The sequence below is a fragment of the Engystomops pustulosus genome, chromosome 4 (assembly GCF_040894005.1).
Source record: "Engystomops pustulosus chromosome 4, aEngPut4.maternal, whole genome shotgun sequence".
NCBI classification, from domain to species: domain Eukaryota; kingdom Metazoa; phylum Chordata; class Amphibia; order Anura; family Leptodactylidae; genus Engystomops; species Engystomops pustulosus.
The window spans coordinates 4,253,137-4,277,932 of NC_092414.1; the positions used below are offsets into that span (position 1 = coordinate 4,253,137).

The 24,796-nt window shown below is 47.2% G+C and overlaps 1 protein-coding gene across 1 annotated transcript; it reads left to right on the forward strand.

Moving 5' to 3' along the window:
- Positions 1-646: 646 nt before the first annotated feature.
- Positions 647-23,023, forward strand: LOC140125857 (uncharacterized). The gene is made up of 3 exons (XM_072144732.1): positions 647-1,510; positions 2,393-3,567; positions 20,932-23,023. The coding sequence occupies exons 1-3, from the start codon at positions 686-688 to the stop codon at positions 22,691-22,693; spliced, it is 3,762 nt and encodes a 1,253-aa protein (XP_072000833.1). The 5' UTR covers positions 647-685; the 3' UTR covers positions 22,694-23,023.
- The last annotated feature ends 1,773 nt before the right edge of the window (positions 23,024-24,796 follow it).

Below are 24,796 nucleotides of genomic sequence, written 5' to 3' on the forward strand. Positions count from 1 at the left end.
ATGTCTTTGTGCTAGTAGTAGCTAACAGGTGAACTGTACTGCATCTAGAAGAGTGTGTATCTGGGTGTATGTGTGCGGTCCTGGTGTGGGCTTCTCGTAAGCCATAATTACGAGTGGTGGCAGCTGTGATAAGTGTGGGCGTGGCTCTGTGCAGTAGCGTTCCATAGGCATGCAAGTGGTAGGGGGGTACATAGTGTGGTTGTGCGCCCCCTGGGCTGTGCGTGTGTAGTGTCTGGGATCCGGATGCGTTTGGTTTCCCTGACATGACAATTGAGTTGAGTGGGTCTGCCGTGTGCTAGGGGAGTAGAAATTAGCGTAAAGACGCCAGTTTGTGTGACTGGGCGGAGCTTAGGTGTGTCCCCTGGCGTAAGCGAACCCCATGTGCGGACTCCGGTGAGTCGGGTTTGTGACAAGACCCATCTGAATGTGGAAGTTTTGGTCTGGAGCCGTGATAACTGTCTCCACTCCAGCAGCTAGAGCCCGGCACCTTAATTTCCAAGGAAACAGCTTTCAGTGTGATCTAATGCACATTCTCCTCTCCTTGTCACAAGCTCTAAACAGTTCCCATGATTTGCTTCTGAGTGTTGTCAGTCAGACCTCGCCCTGTGCGGTAACTGTGAGTCACACCCACTGGTCTCCAACGTGTACAGAACTTTACTTTCATTTTCTTCTTCTGCTGTCAGCGATGGCGTCGGCTGCTCTGGGACAGGAGCTGACGTGCTCCATCTGTCTGGACCTCTATACAGATCCAGTTACCCTGAGATGTGGACACAACTTCTGCCGGGTCTGTATTGATCAGGTCCTGACTACACAGGACGGGTCTGGAGGTTATTCCTGTCCTGAATGCAGAGCAGAGTTCCAGGAGCGGCCGGCACTGCAGAGGAACATCACTCTGTGTAATGTGGTGGAGAACTTCCGGTCCACTCATGGAGCTGATAACATAATCTTCTGCACTTACTGTGTGGACTCTCCTGTACCTGCTGCTAAATCCTGTCTACTCTGTGCAGCTTCTCTGTGTGAGAAACACCTGAGAGTCCACAGCAAAGAGCCAGAACACGTCCTAACAGACCCCAGCAGGTGCCTGGAGAAGAGGAAATGTCCCATCCATAAGAAGATCCTGGAATATTACTGCACCGAGGACGCAACTTGTATCTGTGTGTCCTGCTGTCTAGTCGGAGAACATCGAGGACATAACATGGAGTCTCTAGATGAGGCCTCGGAGAAGAAGAAGAAGAAACTGAAAGATGTTCTGCAGAAACTGCAAACTAAGAGACAGAAGACCCAGAAAAAAGTCAAGAGTCTGGAAAAATGCCGAAAAAAGATTAATGAGAAACAATTTGGAGAAGCTGAGAGAGTCACTGCCCTGTTTATAGACCTCAGGAGACGACTGGACGACCTGGAGAAGAAGATCCTGAGTGAGATCTCCAGGCAGAGGCAGAAGGAGTCTCGGTCACTGACGGATGTCATCCAAAAACTGGAAAGAGAGAAGGAAGAGCTGTCCAGGAAGATGCATGACCCGGCAATGACTGAGATCAAGGGCTGGGAAAAAACCATACACTTCTAGCCTAACCACCCATCTACCTAATAAAAACACAGAGACAGTTATCTGTTGGAAAGATGAATGGTCACAGCTTTATTAATAATTGTTGAATACAATCTGAAAAATAGAAAAATACAATTATTCAATGAACATAACCTGTATAACATCAGAAATTAATGATGGCTGAGCTCTTGGCAACACCACTAAAATCGCATGCCTTCCCGGCTAACGAAAACATTCAGAATAAGTTCTAGTCTCCTAAACCAAAAATGCACGCTCAGCGCACGAGAACCACACCCCCAGCTCCACTTGCCGCCAACCTCCTAGCTCAGTGGCGAACGAAGGTGTGGCCCTAGACCAACCATTGGAGACTAGAACACCACCTTCCTCCCGGTAAAGCCCTCCCGGGGGAAATTAGTTATTGTTCTCAAACCACCAACCTTACTATAGTGGTTAAATTGCATAACCACCGAAATTTAAATGTACTAACTGGGTATTGCCAAGAACCCGCCACCTCACAATTGACATCCTAACTACTCCTAACATAACCCACCTAACAAAATAGCTTTTTTAAACTACGTGTATCCCAACTCCCAACGAAAACGCATAAGCGTCCCTATACAAACAAAACTAAGGGAGGGTGGGCGGGACAAAAATTTTTCTGGCCAGAATGAGGCTTGCCCTACTTGCCAGCCCTTATAAGCCCTACTAACTCCTCCCCCCATTCTAGTCCCCCTATCACCTCACGCTGCATTTCCACCCTCCAATAAATTCAAACCCAAGTTTATAGCCCCTTCCCAGTCCAGCTAGTCATGCCCGCTCTCCGCCCATCTGCATCAGGCTCCGCGCTCACAGGACATTGAGGAGATGTGTAACATGACTGATCCACTGACTGTGTTACAGGAACCAGACACAGGTGACCTGTATGATCCTGAGGTCGAAGAAGGGAATGAGGACACAGGGGGAGATGATGGAGGTGATGAGGACAGAGGGGGAGATGATGGAGGTGATGAGGACACGGAGGGAGATGATGGAGGTGATGAGGACACGGAGGGAGATGATGGAGGTGATGAGGACACGGAGGGAGATGATGGAGGTGATGAGGACACGGAGGGAGATGATGGAGGTGATGAGGACACGGAGGGAGATGATGGAGGTGATGGGGACACGGAGGGAGATGATGGAGGTGATGGGGACACGGAGGGAGATGATGGAGGTGATGGGGACACGGAGGGAGATGATGGAGGTGATGGGGACACGGAGGGAGATGATGGAGGTGATGGGGACACGGAGGGAGATGATGGAGGTGATGGGGACACGGAGGGAGATGATGGAGGTGATGGGGACACGGAGGGAGATGATGGAGGTGAGGAGGACACAGGGGGAGATGATGGGGTTGCAGAGCTGATCTCCGGCTTATCACGCACATTATCGGATATAATACGAGGTATAAATGTGACCTTCTATGTGCAGGATCCTGCAGACATATCACTGGATATAGACACGGCCGCTAATAATCTCCTTATATCAGACGACCTGAAAACTGCAACCTGGACACGAACAAGGCAGAATCGTCCAGACACCGCGGAGAGATTCCTGTACTATCAGGTGATGAGCAGGAGTTACATTACCTCCGGGCGACATTACTGGGACGTGGAGATTAGTGGGGCAGAGATGTGGAGGGTGGGGGTGTGTTACCCCAATATAGACAGGAGGGGAGATCAGTCACACATTGGAGATAATAACAAGTCCTGGGCTTTATTTGGAGGACGGGCATGTAATAATCAGTATGCAGTGAGACATGACAGTAATAACATCCAGTTACCTCACCAGATCTCCAGTGATCGGGTCAGGATCTATGTGGATTATGAGGCGGGGGAGTTGTCCTTCTATGCGCTGTGTGACCCCATCAGACACTTACACACCTTCACCACCAGGTTCTCCGAGCCGCTACACGCTGTGTTATATGCATGGGGAGGTTCTATAAATATATCAGGGGGAGGAGCAAGAGAGAGAACTAGAAGAATGTGATTGGATGAGCATCCAGCCTATCAGATCCAGCAGTGGGAGGGGCTTCCTTAGTCCCTATTCACACATCAGTAATTGGTCAGTTTTGTGCATCAGTTGTTGTGAGATAAAACCAGGAGAGGAGACGACACAAGATCCGGGATGATGGAAAGTTCTGTCCCTGCTCTGCTATTTCCATCCTCTCCTGACGTGTGACCTCACAAACTACCCACATAAGGGGTTAATAATCCCTACTGCTGGGATCAGTGGAGTCTCGGAGCCTCAGCTATGACCTGATAGGAATGAGGAATATTCTGCTGTAATTCTCATTTTGCAATAAAATCATCTTTTTGGATCATTCGTTACTTCGAGCCTCTCCCGTCCTCCTCATTTTCTTGCAGGTGACATATAAGACGTAGGTGACGCCGCGCGTTATGGAGGAGCCTATAGGGGGCAATCATACACCTTCATATGACATATATAGAAAGGGGTAAATGTCAGAGTCTCCGACACATCAGTAGATGGAGGAACCCATAGAGCAGTGATTTTCAACCTGTGTGCGGCGGGGAGCCCCTGTGTAGCGCTGCCGCCGCGCCCCTGTGTTTCTGCCCCCACACTTACCAACAAGGCCCGCGTCGGTGATCCGCCCATCTTCCATAGCTCCGGCACCGCGCAGCCCATGTCACGTGACTGACACGACCTGACGTCAGGTCGCGTAAGTCACATGACATGGGCCGCGCGGTGCAGGAGCTACAGAAGGTGGGCGGATCACCATTAGGAGTGAAGGTACGCGGAAGAAGACATCAAGGGTAAGTATATAGGGTTATTATTTGTATAGGAAGGAAGCTAGGGTCTTTTTTTTATTAGTAAAGGGAGGCTGGGGCTTTTAATTAGTAAAGGGGGCCTCTAGGGTCTTTTAATTAGTAAAGGGGGGCCTCTAGGGCCTTTTAATTAGTAAAGGGGGGCCTCTAGGGCCTTTTAATTAGTAAAGGGGGGGCCTCTAGGGCCTTTTAATTAGTAAAGGGGGGCCTCTAGGGCCCATTAATTAGTAAAGGGGGCCTCTAGGGCCCATTAATTAGTAAAGGGAGGCCTCTAGGGTCTTTTATTTAGTAAAGGGGGCCTCTAGGGCCTTTTAATTAGTAAAGGGGGCCTCTAGGGCCCATTAATTAGTAAAGGGGGCCTCTAGGGCCCATTAATTAGTAAAGGGGGCCTCTAGGGCCTTTTAATTAGTAAAGGGAAGCTGCTAGGGGCTCTTAATTAGTAAAGGAAGTCCGCTAGGGGCTCTTAATTAGTAAAGTGGGGCCTCTAGGGTCTTTTAATTAGTAAAGGAAGTCCGCTAGGGGCTTTTAATTAGTAAAGGAAGTCCGCTAGGGGCTCTTAATTAGTAAAGGAAGTCCGCTAGGGGCTTTTAATTAGTAAAGGGAGGCAGCTAGGGGCTCTTAATTAGTAAAGGAAGTCCGCTAGGGGCTTTTAATTAGTAAAGGGAGGCAGCTAGGGGCTCTTAATTAGTAAAGGGAAGCCGCTAGGGGCTCTTAATTAGTAAAGGAAGTCCGCTAGGGGCTCTTAATTAGTAAGGGGAGGCAGCTAGGGGCTTTTAATTAGTAAAGGGAGGCCTGTAGGGTCTTTTAATTAGTAATGGGGGGCCTCTAGGGTCTTTTAATTAGTAAAGGGGGCCTCTAGGGTCTTTAAATTAGTAAAGGGAGGCCGCTAGGGTCTTTTAATTAGTAAAGGGAGGCCGCTAGGGGCTTTTAATTAGTAAAGGGAGGCCGCTAGGGGCTCTTAATTAGAAAAGGGAGGCCGCTAGGGGCTTTTTTTTATTAGTAAAGGGAGGCTGGGGCTTTTAATTAGTAAAGGGGGGCCTCTAGGGCCTTTTAATTAGTAAAGGGGGGCCTCTAGGGCCTATTAATTAGTAAAGGGGGGCCTCTAGGGCCTATTAATTAGTAAAGGGAAGCTGCTAGGGGCTCTTAATTAGTAAAGGAAGTCCGCTAGGGGCTCTTAATTAGTAAAGGGAGGCCGCTAGGGGCTCTTAATTAGAAAAGGGAGGCCGCTAGGGGCTCTTAATTAGAAAAGGGAGGCCGCTAGGGGCTTTTAATTAGTAAAGGGAGGCCTCTAGGGCCTATTAATTAGTAATGGGGGGCCTCTAGGGTCTATTAATTAGTAAAGGGGGGCCTCTAGGGCCTATTAATTAGTAAAGGGAAGCTGCTAGGGGCTCTTAATTAGTAAAGGAAGTCCGCTAGGGGCTCTTAATTAGTAAAGGGGGGCCTCTAGGGTCTTTTAATTAGTAATGGGGGGCCTCTAGGGTCTTTTAATTAGTAAAGGGGGCCTCTAGGGCCTATTAATTAGTAAAGGGAGGCCGCTAGGGGCTCTTAATTAGAAAAGGGAGGCCGCTAGGGGCTTTTTATTAGTTAAGGGGGCCTCTAGGGCCTTTTAATTAGTAAAGGGAGGCCTCTAGGGCCTATTAATTAGTAATGGGGGGCCTCTAGGGTCTATTAATTAGTAAAGGGGGCCTCTAGGGCCTTTTAATTAGTAAAGGGGGCCTCTAGGGCCTTTTAATTAGTAAAGGGGGCCTCTAGGGCCTATTAATTAGTAAAGGGAAGCTGCTAGGGGCTCTTAATTAGTAAAGGGGGGCCTCTAGGGTCTTTTAATTAGTAAAGGGAGGCCTCTAGGGCCTATTAATTAGTAAAGGGGGGCCTCTAGGGTCTTTTAATTAGTAAAGGGGGCCTCTAGGGCCTTTTAATTAGTAAAGGGGGGCCTCTAGGGTCTTTTAATTAGTAAAGGGGGGCCTCTAGGGCCTTTTAATTAGTAAAGGGGGGCCTCTAGGGCCTATTAATTAGTAAAGGGGGGCCTCTAGGGCCTATTAATTAGTAAAGGAAAGCTGCTAGGGGCTCTTAATTAGTAAAGGGGGGCCTCTAGGGCCTATTAATTAGTAAAGGGAGGCCGCTAGGGGCTCTTAATTAGAAAAGGGAGGCCTCTAGGGCCTTTTAATTAGTAAAGGGAGGCCTCTAGGGCCTATTAATTAGTAATGGGGGGCCTCTAGGGTCTATTAATTAGTAAAGGGGGCCTCTAGGGCCTATTAATTAGTAAAGGGAAGCTGCTAGGGGCTCTTAATTAGTAAAGGAAGTCCGCTAGGGGCTCTTAATTAGTAAAGGGAGGCCGCTAGGGGCTCTTAATTAGTAAAGGGGGGCCTCTAGGGTCTTTTAATTAGTAATGGGGGGCCTCTAGGGTCTTTTAATTAGTAAAGGGGGCCTCTAGGGCCTTTTAATTAGTAAAGGGAAGCTGCTAGGGGCTCTTAATTAGTAAAGGGGGGCCTCTAGGGTCTTTTAATTAGTAAAGGGAGGCCTCTAGGGCCTATTAATTAGTAAAGGGGGGCCTCTAGGGTCTTTTAATTAGTAATGGGGGGCCTCTAGGGTCTTTTAATTAGTAATGGGGGGCCTCTAGGGTCTTTTAATTAGTAAAGGGGGCCTCTAGGGCCTTTTAATTAGTAAAGGGAAGCTGCTAGGGGCTCTTAATTAGTAAAGGGGGGCCTCTAGGGTCTTTTAATTAGTAAAGGGAGGCCTCTAGGGCCTATTAATTAGTAAAGGGGGGCCTCTAGGGTCTTTTAATTAGTAATGGGGGGCCTCTAGGGTCTTTTAATTAGTAAAGGGGGCCTCTAGGGCCTTTTAATTAGTAAAGGGAAGCTGCTAGGGGCTCTTAATTAGTAAAGGGGGGCCTCTAGGGTCTTTTAATTAGTAAAGGGGCCTCTAGGGCCTTTTAATTAGTAAAGGGGGGCCTCTAGGGTCTTTTAATTAGTAAAGGGGCCTCTAGGGCCTTTTAATTAGTAAAGGGGGGGCCACTAGGGCCTATTAATTAGTAAAGGGAGGCAGCTAGGGGCTCTTAATTAGTAAAGGGAGGCCGCTAGGGGCTTTTAATTAGTAAAGGGAGGCCGCTAGGGGCTCTTAATTAGTAAAGGGAGGCCGCTAGGGGCTTTTAATTAGTAAAGGGAGGCAGCTAGGGGCTTTTAATTAGTAAAGGGAGGCAGCTAGGGGCTTTTAAATAGTAAAGGGAGGCCGCTAGGGGCTTTTAAATAGTAAAGGGAGGCCGCTAGGGGCTTTTAATTAGTAAAGGGAGGCCGCTAGGGGCTTTTAAATAGTAAAGGGAGGCCGCTAGGGGCTTTTAAATAGTAAAGGGAGGCCGCTAGGGGCTTTTGATTAGTATGACTGTTTTAGTGTCATTTTGTGCTATTTTAGTTGGTGGTGTGCCTCAGGATTTTCTACGACATATTCTACTGTCATCTACAGATACTACACATGTACCAGTACAGCGCCACCTACTGTCATCTACTACAGATACTACACATGTACTAGTACAGCGCCACCTACTGTCATCTACTACAGATACTACACATGTACCAGTACAGCACCACCTACTGTCATCTACTACAGATACTACACATGTACCAGTACAGCACCACCTACTGTCATCTACAGATACTACACATGTACCAGTACAGCGCCACCTACTGTCATCTACAGATACTACACATGTACTAGTACAGCGCCACCTACTGTCATCTACAGATACTACACATGTACCAGTACAGCACCACCTACTGTCATCTACAGATACTACACATGTACCAGTACAGCACCACCTACTGTCATCTACTACAGATACTACACATGTACCAGTACAGCGCCACCTACTGTCATCTACAGATACTACACATGTACTAGTACAGCGCCACCTACTGTCATCTACTACAGATACTACACATGTACCAGTACAGCGCCACCTACTGTCATCTACAGATACTACACATGTACCAGTACAGCGCCACCTACTGTCATCTACAGATACTGCACATGTACCAGTACAGCGCCACCTACTGTCACCTACAGATACTACACATGTACCAGTACAGCACCACCTACTGTCATCTACAGATACTACACATGTACCAGTACAGCGCCACCTACTGTCATCTACTACAGATACTACACATGTACCAGTACAGCACCACCTACTGTCATCTACTACAGATACTACACATGTACCAGTACAGCACCACCTACTGTCATCTACAGATACTACACATGTACCAGTACAGCGCCACCTACTGTCATCTACAGATACTACACATGTACTAGTACAGCGCCACCTACTGTCATCTACAGATACTACACATGTACCAGTACAGCACCACCTACTGTCATCTACAGATACTACACATGTACCAGTACAGCACCACCTACTGTCATCTACTACAGATACTACACATGTACCAGTACAGCGCCACCTACTGTCATCTACAGATACTACACATGTACCAGTACAGCGCCACCTACTGTCATCTACAGTTACTACACATGTACCAGTACAGCGCCACCTACTGTCATCTACAGATACTACACATGTACCAGTACAGCGCCACCTACTGTCATCTACAGATACTACACATGTACCAGTACAGCGCCACCTACTGTCATCTACAGATACTACACATGTACCAGTACAGCACCACCTACTGTCATCTACAGATACTACACATGTACCAGTACAGCGCCACCTACTGTCATCTACTACAGATACTACACATCTACTAGTACAGCGCCACCTACTGTCATCTACTACAGATACTACACATGTACCAGTACAGCGCCACCTACTGTCATCTACAGATACTACACATGTACCAGTACAGCGCCACCTACTGTCATCTACTACAGATACTACACATGTACCAGTACAGCGCCACCTACTGTCATCTACAGATACTACACATGTACCAGTACAGCGCCACCTACTGTCATCTACAGATACTACACATGTACTAGTACAGCGCCACCTACTGTCATCTACAGATACTACACATGTACCAGTACAGCACCACCTACTGTCATCTACAGATACTACACATGTACCAGTACAGCACCACCTACTGTCATCTACAGATACTACACATGTACCAGTACAGCACCACCTACTGTCATCTACAGATACTACACATGTACCAGTACAGCGCCACCTACTGTCATCTACAGATACTACACATGTATCAGTACAGCGCCACCTACTGTCATCTACAGATACTACACATGTACCAGTACAGCGCCACCTACTGTCACCTACTACAGATACTACACATGTACCAGTACAGCGCCACCTACTGTCATCTACAGATACTACACATGTACCAGTACAGCGCCACCTACTGTCATCTACAGATACTACACATGTACCAGTACAGCGCCACCTACTGTCATCTACAGATACTACACATGTACCAGTACAGCACCACCTACTGTCATCTACAGATACTACACATGTACCAGTACAGCGCCACCTACTGTCATCTACTACAGATACTACACATGTACCAGTACAGCACCACCTACTGTCATCTACTACAGATACTACACATGTACCAGTACAGCGCCACCTACTGTCATCTACAGATACTACACATGTACCAGTACAGCGCCACCTACTGTCATCTACAGATACTACACATGTATCAGTACAGCACCACCTACTGTCATCTACAGATACTACACATGTACCAGTACAGCGCCACCTACTGTCATCTACAGATACTACACATCTACTAGTACAGCGCCACCTACTGTCATCTACAGATACTACACATGTACCAGTACAGCGCCACCTACTGTCATCTACTACAGATACTACACATGTACCAGTACAGCACCACCTACTGTCATCTACAGATACTACACATGTACCAGTACAGCGCCACCTACTGTCATCTACTACAGATACTACACATCTACTAGTACAGCGCCACCTACTGTCATCTACTACAGATACTACACATGTACCAGTACAGCGCCACCTACTGTCATCTACAGATACTACACATGTACCAGTACAGCGCCACCTACTGTCATCTACAGATACTACACATGTACCAGTACAGCGCCACCTACTGTCATCTACAGATACTACACATGTACCAGTACAGCACCACCTACTGTCATCTACAGATACTACACATGTACCAGTACAGCACCACCTACTGTCACCTACTACAGATACTACACATGTACCAGTACAGCGCCACCTACTGTCATCTACAGATACTACACATGTACCAGTACAGCGCCACCTACTGTCATCTACAGATACTACACATTTACCAGTACAGCGCCACCTACTGTCATCTACAGATACTACACATGTACCAGTACAGCGCCACCTACTGTCATCTACAGATACTACACATGTACCAGTACAGCGCCACCTACTGTCATCTACAGATACTACACATTTACCAGTACAGCGCCACCTACTGTCATCTACAGATACTACACATGTACCAGTACAGCGCCACCTACTGTCATCTACAGATACTGCACATGTACCAGTACAGCGCCACCTACTGTCATCTACAGATACTACACATGTACCAGTACAGCGCCACCTACTGTCATCTACAGATACTACACATGTACCAGTACAGCGCCACCTACTGTCATCTACAGATACTACACATTTACCAGTACAGCGCCACCTACTGTCACCTACAGATACTACACATCTACTAGTACAGCGCCACCTACTGTCATCTACTACAGATACTACACATGTACCAGTACAGCACCACCTACTGTCATCTACAGATACTACACATGTACCAGTACAGCGCCACCTACTGTCATCTACAGATACTACACATGTACCAGTACAGCGCCACCTACTGTCATCTACAGATACTACACATGTACCAGTACAGCGCCACCTACTGTCATCTACAGATACTACACATGTACCAGTACAGCACCACCTACTGTCACCTACTACAGATACTACACATGTACCAGTACAGCGCCACCTACTGTCATCTACAGATACTACACATGTACCAGTACAGCGCCACCTACTGTCATCTACTACAGATACTACACATGTACCAGTACAGCGCCACCTACTGTCATCTACTACAGATACTACACATGTACCAGTACAGCGCCACCTACTGTCATCTACAGATACTACACATGTACCAGTACAGCGCCACCTACTGTCATCTACTACAGATACTACACATGTACCAGTACAGCGCCACCTACTGTCATCTACAGATACTACACATGTACCAGTACAGCGCCACCTACTGTCATCTACTACAGATACTACACATGTACCAGTACAGCGCCACCTACTGTCATCTACTACAGATACTACACATGTACCAGTACAGCACCACCTACTGTCATCTACAGATACTACACATGTACCAGTACAGCACCACCTACTGTCATCTACAGATACTACACATGTACCAGTACAGCACCACCTACTGTCATCTACAGATACTACACATGTACCAGTACAGCACCACCTACTGTCATCTACAGATACTACACATGTACCAGTACAGCGCCACCTACTGTCATCTACAGATACTACACATGTACCAGTACAGCGCCACCTACTGTCATCTACAGATACTACACATGTACCAGTACAGCGCCACCTACCGTCATCTACAGATACTACACATGTACCAGTACAGCACCACCTACTGTCATCTACTACAGATACTACACATGTACCAGTACAGCGCCACCTACTGTCATCTACAGATACTACACATGTACCAGTACAGCGCCACCTACCGTCATCTACAGATACTACACATGTACCAGTACAGCACCACCTACTGTCATCTACTACAGATACTACACATGTACCAGTACAGCGCCACCTACTGTCATCTACTACAGATACTACACATGTACCAGTACAGCACCACCTACTGTCATCTACTACAGATACTACACATTGTGGGAGATTTGGCCCAGTAGAGACCGTGGTATCGGGGTGCTGTGATGCAGTTCAAGACAGTGACACCAAAGTACAGTCCAAAACAGGTCTCGCCTGCGTTTATTGTAGCAGCAAAATAAAACAGCCTTTACATTCAGGCATTAAATAAACAAAATCCTACCCGTCAGGGTGCTAACTATACAGGTGTTCACTAACTCACCACTATACAAAATCACTTGGCTGCTCCAGGCACAGAGGTCAGGGCTGCGTGCTCTCCAGCCTCCTTCCCCAGAGAGACAACACTTCCAGCTCTGCTGAGTCATTTTATCCAGGCTAATTAGGCTGTTCCCATCACCTGTGTCCAAGGTGCTGGACACCCAACCTCAGCACTAAGGCCTTGCATAATAGCAAAACCTAGGGGAAACATACCGCCCATCCACAGTTAACCCCTTCAGTGTCTCACATACCCTCCCCCTCTGTTTGACCCTGTGGGGGCGAACACTTTTGGCCATCAGACAGTGGGTACGAGACAGGGCATCGGCATTCCCATGCAATTTTCCTGCTCGATGTTCTACCGTGAATTTGAAATTCTGCAACATTAGGAACCACCTTGTGACCCTGGCGTTCCTCTCTTCGGCCTGACTCATCCAGGTGAGTAATAAATGAATAAGTAGAAAAAAAGAACACAGCGCATCAGAGTATTATAAAGAGTCAATATTGAAGAACATAGTGAGAGTAAATGAACATAAATGATAGATGTGGTATAGGTCAACCAAGATTTAGCTGCGTGGTCCTTTTTCCCGGATCGAGTTGAGTCGGGGATAAGAATATGCAGATGTGGGGTGAAAAATCAGGACCAATAGTCGCGCTTCTCGGTGTTGACAAGGCTTTTATTAAGATGCATACAAGGACGACGCGTTTCGGGAGCGTACCGCTCCCTTCTTCAGGTCCGTATAGTTTTTTTAAAAACAGTGCTCTATTATACAAAAAAATAAATATATGTATATATAAATATCAATATAAATGAAGGTTAAAAAATAATAAAACTAAAACTTTTTCCAAATCATGAAAAGAAGTCATATAAAGAAGTCATATATAAGACATACAGAATAAAAATACACGTATAAAATTCAAATATACAATGTTTTGAGAAACAAGGATACGGTAGAACGCCATTTAGTCAAGTTAGATGAGTATATAAATATATAAAACAGAAACATGATAGTAGGTAGTGCATTATTAAAGCAGTTCTGGAAATAGCATGATGTTAGGTATAAGTATAAAGGTGAAGCTGAAGAGAAGTCTGAGGTAAAGAAGATATTAACTGACCCGTATAGCCTCAGTTTCTCCTGTGCTGGTGGTGGGGGACACCGATTGTTCCCTAGGATGGTGTTAGTTCTGTATATGTGGGGGGGGGGATAAATGACATCTTGAAGCTTATATTGCATTAGTTAGACATTAATTATCGCTAACACCACCAGGGTAAGCCCTAACTCTATCTTTCTTTATCCACAACCCAATGCAATATAAGCTTCAAGATGTCATTTATCCCCCCCCCCACATATACAGAACTAACACCATCCTAGGGAACAATCGGTGTCCCCCACCACCAGCACAGGAGAAACTGAGGCTATACGGGTCAGTTAATATCTTCTTTACCTCAGACTTCTCTTCAGCTTCACCTTTATACTTATACCTAACATCATGCTATTTCCAGAACTGCTTTAATAATGCACTACCTACTATCATGTTTCTGTTTTATATATTTATATACTCATCTAACTTGACTAAATGGCGTTCTACCGTATCCTTGTTTCTCAAAACATTGTATATTTGAATTTTATACGTGTATTTTTATTCTGTATGTCTTATATATGACTTCTTTATATGACTTCTTTTCATGATTTGGAAAAAGTTTTAGTTTTATTATTTTTTAACCTTCATTTATATTGATATTTATATATACATATATTTATTTTTTTGTATAATAGAGCACTGTTTTTAAAAAAACTATACGGACCTGAAGAAGGGAGCGGTACGCTCCCGAAACGCGTCGTCCTTGTATGCATCTTAATAAAAGCCTTGTCAACACCGAGAAGCGCGACTATTGGTCCTGATTTTTCACCCCACATCTGCATCATCCAGGTGAGGGGAGAGTGATCGGTCACCAGTGTAAACTGTCGCCCTACCAAGTAATACCTCAGGGATTCCAGAGCCCATTTGATCGCCAAGCACTCCCTCTCAACTATGCTATAGTTCTTTTCAGGAGGTGTGAGCTTGCGGCTCAGGAATGTTACGGGATGTTCCTCACCCTCCACTACTTGGGACAGGACAGCCCCTAAGCCCACGTCAGAAGCGTCAGTCTGCACAATAAAGGTCTTGGTGAAGTTAGGGGTGATCAGTATCGGTCCCTCGCACAAAACCGTCTTAAGTCGCTGAAACGCCCCCTCAGCCTCTTCACTCCACTTTACCATCACCGCCCTGCTACCCTTGGTCAGGTCAGTCAGGGGTGCCGCTATGGTAGCAAAATCGGGGATAAATCGGCGATAATAGCCCACTTTGCCTAGGAAAGCTCTCACTTGCTTCTTGCTCACAGGTCGTGGCCACTGCTGGATCGCCTCCACTTTATTTACTTGGGGTTTGATGACACCTCGCCCAATATGGTACCCCAGGTAACGGGCCTCTTCCAGACCCAGTGCACATTTTTGGGGGTTCGCTGTCAACCCTGCTGCCCTCAGGGAGTCTACCACTGCTTGCACCTTGGCCAGGTGACTCTCCCAATCGTTACTATAAACTATGATGTCATCCAGGTAGGCCGAGGCATATCTCCGGTGAGGTTTTAGCACAAGATCCATTAACCTCTGGAATGTGGCGGGAGCCCCATGTAGCCCAAAGGGGAGTACCACGTACTGAAAAAGCCCATCAGGAGTAACAAAAGCGGTCTTCTCTTTGGCCCTGTCAGTAAGGGGTACCTGCCAATACCCTTTCGTCAGTTCAAGGGTGGAGAAGAACCTAGCCTGTCCAAGTCGTTCTATCAACTCGTCAACCCTGGGCATGGGATAAGAATCAAATTTGGACACCTCGTTCAACTTCCTAAAATCATTGCAGAACCGTAGGGAACCATCAGGTTTGGGAATCAACACAATAGGACTCGACCAGTCACTTTTAGACTCCTCGATAACCCCCAGGTCTAACATCTGCCTGACTTCTTCGGATATGGCAAGCCGGCGCGCTTCAGGGACCCGGTACTTGATGACTGAAGTACGTCCCGGTAACTTAGAGAACACATCCACGTTTCGGAGCACAAACTCCTTCGCTTCCTGAATCTGGGCCCTGGAGAGGGACTCCGAGATCCGTACTTCAGGCACCTTGGCATCGGGTACACCTACCTCCGGTGTCACCTTTTTGGGGACAGACGCTTTTTCTACTCCCACGGCCATCAGGGACTCTCTTTCCCTCCATGGCTTTAGGAGGTTCACGTGGTATAGCTGTTCGGGTTTCCTCCTCCCCGGCTGAGATACCTTGTAGTTTACCTCCCCCACTTTCTCCATGACCTCATATGGTCCTTGCCATTTTGCCAAGAACTTGCTCTCAACGGTGGGCACCAGAACTAGCACTCTGTCGCCTGGGTTAAAGGTCCTGAGTCTGGCTGACCTATTGTAGACCCTAGACTGGGCCTCTTGTGCCCTTGTCATGTGCTCCTTTACAAGGGGCATTACCCATATTTTTGGAGGAGGTGTTCCTTAATGGAATCGCCTCTGGATACCGCGTAGCGTAGTCCAGGATAACCAGGATGTATTGGTGCCCCCTTGTGGATTTGACTATGGGGCCAACCAGATCCATTGCAACCCGTTCAAATGGCACCTCTATGATTGGTAGCGGGACCAAAGGACTCCTGAAGTGGGACACCGGGGCAGTAAGTTGACACTCAGGGCAGGAGCTACAATACCGGTTTACCTCCTCCCACACACCGGGCCAGAAAAATCTCTGCAGGATCCTCTCTCGGGTCTTCTCAGCACCTAAGTGCCCTCCCAGCACATGTTTGTGTGCCAACTCTAGCACCAGCCTATGGTGAGATTGGGGTACTACAAGTTGCTCAACCTCCTCACCCCGTATCTGGTCGACCCTGTACAACAGTTCCCCAACAATCACCATTCGGGGGTATATTTTGTCAGCCCCTGGTATTTGGAGTACCCCATTTATCACCTTAACATTCTCCCGTGCTTTGAATAAGGTAGGGTCCTGTAGCTGTGCAGTCCCAAAATTTTCACGGGAAATCTCAAGGTCCGGCATGTCGGCCACCTCCTCGTGGCCCTCGACCTCACCAGCTAGGACCTCTAGGGGAGAGAATTCATTACATGGGGTCACCCCTACTGCTGGTGTGGGTACATTGGCCTCAAAGGGTTCAGGTGCCAAGGCCGGACACACCTGATGTCCATTATCTGCAACAGCATCTGTGGTGGGTCTTCGTCTCCAGAGGTCCCAAAACATCGGTAAGTCTCTGCCGATAATAGCCTCATGAAACAGGGTCCCCACCACCCCCACTTCATGGGTAATAGTACCACAAGGGGTATGTAGGTTGATGACAGCAGTGGGATATTCGCGAGTGTCCCCATGTATACACAACACTCCCACTTTCCGCCCACTGTATAGTCCAGGATCAACCAAAGTTCCCCGCACCAGGGTGACCAGACTCCCTGGGTCTAGCAAGGCTTCCACTGTGTGACCCCCGATTGTGACCATACACACTTGGGGTTCTGCACCCGTGACCGACTCGCTTGCCAGAACCGGCCGGGCAAACAGTGACACTCGCCGGGTCTGGTTGCAGTCCATTGGCTCCACTGACAGTGGACAGTTGGCAGCAATATGGCCCATTTCATTGCATCGCCAGCACTGGACACGGCTATGACCTCTGTCACGAGCCTCACTGGGTTTCTGGGAATCCACGCCCCCCAATGAACCCCCTCCCAACCTGACATGTCTCCCCTTTTCCGCAGTAGCAGTCTTACCAGATGGTTTGGTGACCCTGTCACTGGCACTGCTTCGTGTGGGAGAGCTAAGTAGAAGGTCCTCCGTAGCCCGATACCTCTCTACTAGGGACACGAGTTCCTCAGCTTTTGTGGGACCGGCCTGTCCAACCCACCGCTGGAGCCGAGAGGGCAGAGAACGGGTGAACTTGTCGAGAACCACTCTCTCTACCATCTGTGCTGGGGTGCAGTCCTCTGGTTGTAGCCACTTCCGGACAACATGGATCAGGTCATGCATTTGGGAGCGTGGGGGTAGTTTTTCTGAGTAAGCCCACTGGTGGACCCGGCTGGAACGAACTTGAACGGTGACCCCAAGACGAGCCAGAATCTCCGCCTTTAGCTGGGGGTACTCACGGGCCTTCGTTTCACTCAGGTCGTAGTAGGCCTTCTGCGATTCACCTGTCAGGAACGGCGCCAGGACATCTGCCCACTGCTCAGCTGGTAACTCCTCTAGCTCAGCTACTCGCTCGAACACAGTGAGATACGCCTCCACGTCGTCGGTCGTCGTCATTTTTTGTAAAGCCTTTTGTACTGCAGCCCGTGCGGAACGCTGGACAACCGGGTACCCTTGCAAACCAGTATGGGACCCCTCAGTAGTCGTCGCTTGTGGTGCTGCCATAACGCCAGAAAACTTTTCCATCATCAGCTGGAACATGGCTCGGGACTCTTCCTGTTCTTGCTGAAGCATGGCTTGCTGCTGGCGGGACCTCTCCTCCTGCTGCTGGAGCATGGCTTGCTGCAGCTGTCGATTAGCCTGGGACTCTTCCTGCTGCTGGTGGGACCTCTCCTCCTGCTGCTGGAGCATGGCCTGCTGCTGGCGGGACCTCTCCTCCTGCTGCTGGAGCATGGCTTGCATGACTACATATAAACATTCTGAATGACAGAAAAAAAAAAAATATATATATCTATAGTGTGTACTGTTTTGCCTAGTGTGCCATTAAGGCAAGTACATATAAAATGTGTTTTTGTTGCTCTTTTATCTCGATCCACGAACCCCAACGTCCGTGTCTCGGTTATATACATGCTGCCAGGTTGGTTCCTCACCCTATATAATTCCGTTGCGGACCAGGCTTATATTAAAGGAGAACTGGTGGCAGCTTAATTGGGTTGATCAGGTTATGTTTCACTGAGGCTAGTGAAAGGGGTCTTATAGTCATTCATGGTTGTGATTGATTGTTGTGCCATATCCGGAACTTAAAATCACTTCCTGCGCCTCTCAAGCCGTCCGTTCTGGGACTGTCGAAAAAGGCTAATTAAGTGACCTTGCGTGCCCTTCAAGGGTCTGAAAAGTCACGGTTTCCTTCACAAAGGGGTTGCACACCTGGTGCATTATTAGACCCATCTGAATGTGGAAGCTTTGGTCTGGAGCCGTGATAACTGTCTCCACTCCAGCAGCTAGAGCCCGGCACCTTAACCCCTTCACGCTCCGTGGCGGATATATCCGCCACGGAGCGCAGTGACTTAGCGCTCAGTGGCGGATATATCCGCCACGGCGCTTATGCCGGCTCGGCTCTGGATCAGAGCCGAACCGGCATCGGGAAACACGGGGTGCCAGCTGTAACTAATAGCCGGCACCCCAGTGTAACACCCGCGATCGGAGTTGTCTCCGATCGCGGGTACTTAACCCGTTAAATGCCGCGGTCAGCGCGACCGCGGCATCTAACATGCATCTGGGGGGTCTTTCCCCCACGATCGGCCCCCCCGAACCGTTTTCGGGGGGCGCCGATCGTTGCTATAGCAACTCTGGGGTCCGATCTGGACCCCAGAGTTACTTGCAAGAATTGCCGGTAAGATGGCGTCTGTGACGTCATCTTACTGGCACAGTGCCAGCCTATGCAAGTGTATAGGCTGACACTGATAATACTCTGCAATACATCAGTATTGCAGAATATTATCATGAAGAAGCAATCAGATGATTGCTTGTTCATGTACCATGGTATAAAAGTGAAAAAGTAAAAAAAAAAAAGTTATTCAATAAAAAAATAAAGTCATAAATCACTAAAAATGCCCCAAACCCCCAAAACATATAAAGAGACATATAACTCAAAAAAAAGTCTAAATCATAACACAAACCCCACATATATAGTATCACCGCGTCCGTAACAACCCGTAGAATAAAAGTAAATCATTATTGAACCCCCACGATAAACGCCGTAAAAAAAACTGTTATAAACCCTCCAAAAATTATGATTTTTACCTTTTCAATCCCACAAAAAATGCTATAAAATGCTATCAAAAAACCATATGTACTCAGACATGATACTGGTGCAAAGTACAACATGTCCCGCAAAAAACAAGCCATCAACCAGCTCCGTAGCCAAAAAAGTAACAATGTTATGCCACTTGGAAGACGGCAATACATAAATGATAGATTTTTCCCCACATTAGGGTTTTGTTTGACAAATTTAGTAAAACGTAAGAAAATATATTCATGTCTGGTATCCCCGTAATCGTATCGACCCATAGAATAAAGATAACATGATTATTAGTCTATACGGTGAACACCAAAAAAAAAAAAAGTAAAAAATCCAGTAAAGAATTGATGCTTTTCTACTCCTGCCCTCAAAAAAAGTTCATGAATTTTCAACAATAGGTGATACCAACCCCAAAATGGTAACAATGGAAAAAGCATCTCATCCCGCAAAAAAAATGCCGTCACATGGCCCTAATAGCGCAAAAGCGAAAATTTTACAGCCTTCAAAAGGGGCCAATGAGGAAACTAAAATCCTGGCAGCTGCAGGGCGCTCCTTCCCTTCTGCGTCTCGCTGTGCCCCCATAAAACAAGTCACGGCCACATGTGGGGGGTCTCTGTACTCGGGAGAAATTGCAGAACAAATTGTATGGTGGGTTTTCTCTTTTTATATTTTGGAAATGTGTAAATTTTAGTGCTAAATGAACGTATAAGGGAACAATATGACCATTCTAAATTTCATCTCCATTTTGATTCAATTACTATGAAGATCTCAAGGGGTTAACAATCTTCGTAAAAGCTGTTTCTGATAGCTTGAGGGGGGCAGATTTGAAAATGGGTAGATTATATAGGGGGTTTTGATGCTAAATATGTAAAATTTCATTCAAAACTGTATTTATCCCCAAAATAGTCAATTCTGAAAATCCGGAAAAGCGATATTCTATTTGTAAGCTGCGAGACATCAAAATAAATTATCCAAACATTTCAGAAATTATGAAAATGTAAAGTAGACAAATGGGAAATGTTATTCTGCAAGTTATTTAGGTGGTAAATCGATCTGCCTGAAAACGCAATGATTTAGAATTTCGAAAATGGCAAATTTTTCAAAAAATTTATCATATTTTCTTTTTTTTTTGTAAATAAACGCAAAACTTATCAGCCAAAATTTACCACTAAAATGAAGTACAACATGTGGGGAAAAAACAATCTCAGAATCGTTTTGATAAGTAACAGAGTTCAAAAGTTATAACCATATAAAGTGACGCAAGTCAGAATCCAAAAAATCGGGCTGAGCCTTAAGCTACAAAATGGCTGCGTCCTTAAGGGGTTAATTTCCAAGGAAACAGCTTTCAGTGTGATCTAATGCACATTCTCCTCTCCTTGACACAAGCTCTAAACAGTTCCCATGATTTGCTTCTGATTGTTGTCAGTCAGACCTCGCCCTGTGCGGTAACTGTGAGTCACACCCACTGGTCTCCAACGTGTACAGAACTTTACTTTCATTTTCTTCTTCTGCTGTCAGCGATGGCGTCTGCTGCTCTGGGACAGGAGCTGACGTGCTCCATCTGTCTGGACCTCTATACAGATCCAGTTACCCTGAGATGTGGACACAACTTCTGCCGGGTCTGTATTGATCGGGTCCTGACTACACAGGACGGGTCTGGAGGTTATTCCTGTCCTGAATGTAGAGCAGAGTTCCAGGAGCGGCCGGAACTGCAGAGGAACATCACTCTGTGTAATGTGGTGGAGAACTTCCGAGCTGATAACATAGTCTTCTGCACTTACTGTGTGGACTCTCCTGTACCTGCCCTGAAATCCTGTCTCCTGTGTGAGGCTTCTCTTTGCGAGAAACACCTGAGAGTCCACAGCAAAGGACCAGAACACGTCCTAACAGACCCTAGCAGGTCCCTGGAGAAGAGGAAATGTCCCACCCATAAGAAGATCCTGGAATATTACTGCACTGAGGACGCGACTTGTATCTGTGTGTCCTGCTGTCTAGTCGGAGATCATAGAGGACACAACATGGAGTCTCTAGATGAGGCCTCTGAGAAAAAGAAAAAGAAATTGAAAGATGTTCTGCAGAAACTGACAACTAAGAGACAGAAGACCCAGAAAAAAGTCAACAGTCTGGAAAAATGCCGAAAAAAGATTAATGAGAAACAATTTGGAGAAGCTGAGAGAGTCACTGCCCTGTTTATAGACCTCAGGAGACGCCTGGACGACCTGGAGAAGAAGATCCTGAGTGAGATCTCCAGGCAGAGGCAGAAGGAGTCTCGGTCACTGACTGATGTCATCCAGAAGTTGGAAATAGAGAAGGAAGAGCTGTCCAGGAAGATGCAGGACATTGAGGAGATGTGTAACATGACTGATCCACTGACTGTGTTACAGGAACCAGACACAGGTGACCTGTGTGATCCTGAGGAGGAGGGAGGTGATGGGTACACGGAGGGACCTGATGGAGGAGATGGGTACACGGAGGGACCTGATGGAGGTGATGGGTACACGGAGGGACCTGATGGAGGAGATCGGGGGGCAGAGCTGATCTCCGGCTTATCACGCACATTATCGGATATAATAGGAGGTATAAATGTGACCTTCTATGTGCAGGATCCTGCAGACATATCACTGGATGTAAACACAGCCGCTAATAATCTCCTTATATCAGACGACCTGAAAACTGCAACCTGGACACTAACAGAGCAGAACCGTCCAGACACCGCGAAGAGATTCCTGTACTATCAGGTGATGAGCAGGAGTTACATTACCTCCGGGCGACATTACTGGGATGTGGAGGTCAGTGGGGCAGGGTCATGGAGGGTGGGGGTGTGTTACCCCAGTATAGATAGGAAGGGCCGTCAGTCATGTATTGGAGATAATAACAAGTCCTGGGGGTTATGTGTAGCACAGTATAATAATCAGTATGTAGTGAGACACAACAGTAATAACATCCAGTTACCTCACCAGATCTCCAGTGATCGGGTCAGGATCTATGTGGATTATGAGGAGGGGGAGTTGTCCTTCTATGAGCTGTGTGACCCCATCAGACACTTACACACCTTCACCACCAGGTTCACCGAGCCGCTACACGCTGTGTTATATGTAGATAATGGTTCTATAAATATATCAGGGGGAGGAGCAAGAGAGAGAACTAGAAGAATGTGATTGGATGAGCATCCAGCCTATCAGATCCAGCAGTGGGAGGGGCTTCCTTAGTCCCTATTCACACATCAGTAATTGGTCAGTTTTGTGCATCAGTTGTTGTGGGATAAAACCAGGAGAGGAGACGACACAAGATCCGGGATGACGGAAAGTTCTGCTCCGCTTTTTCCATCCTCTCCTGACGTGTGACCTCACAAACTACCCACATAAGGGGTTAATAATCCCTACTGCTGGGATCAGTGGAGTCTCGGAGCCTCAGCTCTGACCTGATAGGAATGAGGAATATTCTGCTGTAATTCTCATTTTGCAATAAAATCATCTTTTTGGATCGTTCGTTACTTGGAGCCTCTCCCGTCCTCCTCATTTTCTTGCAGGTGACATATAAGACGTAGGTGACGCCGCGCGTTATGGAGGAGCCTATAGGGGGCAATCATACACCTTCATATGACATATATAGAAAGGGGTAAATGTCAGAGTCTCCGACACATCAGTAGATGGAGGAACCCATAGAGAACCATAATACATCCCCATAACTACACCACATGTACCAGTACAGCGCCACCTACTGTCATCTACAGATACTACACATCTACTAGTACAGCGCCACCTACTGTCATCTACAGATACTACACATGTACTAGTACAGCGCCACATACCGTCATCTACAGATACTACACATGTACCAGTACAGCGCCACCTACTGTCATCTACAGATACTACACATGTACCAGTACAGCGCCACCTACTGTCATCTACAGATACTACACATGTACTAGTACAGCGCCACCTACCGTCATCTACAGATACTACACATGTACCAGTACAGCGCCACCTACTGTCATCTACAGATACTACACATGTACCAGTACAGCGCCACCTACTGTCACCTACTACAGATACTACACATGTACCAGTACAGCGCCACCTACTGTCATCTACAGATACTACACATGTACCAGTACAGCACCACCTACTGTCACCTACTACAGATACTACACATGTACCAGTACAGCGCCACCTACTGTCATCTATGCCTACTGTCATAGTCCGGCTCCCCGTAGGCGCCCTGGCGCCTGCTGGCTCTTTAACAAGGGCCACTTTCAGTACCATGCACCGAGCAAGTACAAGCACAAGTGCTCTTCCTCTGGGGGGAATCACTCGGCTGTCACTCGCCTTGGTCCTGAAGGGTCCTGACAAAGACCCCATTGATTGTTTGCGAGATTGCTCCCTGGCTCGACTAGTATCCTGATAAGGAGGCGGCTGTCTCCCCCCATATGTGAACCTTTGGGAAGCTCCATCTCATTCATCACCTTTCCTTCCCAAAGGGTTCCTCGGGGAATGACGGGATCTCTCCAGAGCAGGCGTCCGTGTTGTACGTTTCTTTTGACTGGGCTGTTTTTCTTCTTTGGCAGGCTGGCAGGGGTGCTCTGATGGTAGATATTGAATCCGCCTTCCGGCTTTTGCCGGTTCACCCTGATTGCTACCATCTTGTGGGTTGCAGCGTAGATGGCATGTATTACTACGATATGTGCCTTCCCATGGGTTGTTTCATCTCCTGCAGATATTTTGAGCTCTTCAGTTCCTTCTTGGAGTGGGTGGTACGTTACGAAACTGATTTTCGTCACACACTATTTGGATGAGTTTTTGTTTGTGGGCCCTGCCACTTCTTCAGTTTGCTCACACCTTTTTGTTGACTCTTCAATATTTCATGTCTCGTTTTGGGGTCCCTGTATGGTCTTGTCTTTTTTGGTCATCGAATTCGATTCTGAGGCGATGGTGTTTAGGCTGCCGAGGGATGAGCTGGATAGACTTTTGGGATTGGTTTGATTGGGTTTGTTAGTCTGATGTCCAAGTTTTTTTGCGGCGGTTGTCTTTGGCCACTAGGGGTGTCTTGCGGGCGGAGCACCAGATAAGTATCTCTTCCTCCGCACGGATTTGCAGGTGTGGTGTCATTTCTTGCTGTCGTACAATGGGATAACATGTTGGCAGTCCCCGGAGGTTCCCAACTCTGAGTTATCTCTTTCCACAGATGCAGCTGTTGCCTATGGTTTTGGAGACATCTTTGGTTCTGGTTGGTGTGCTGAACCCTGGCTGCCAGAGTGGTTG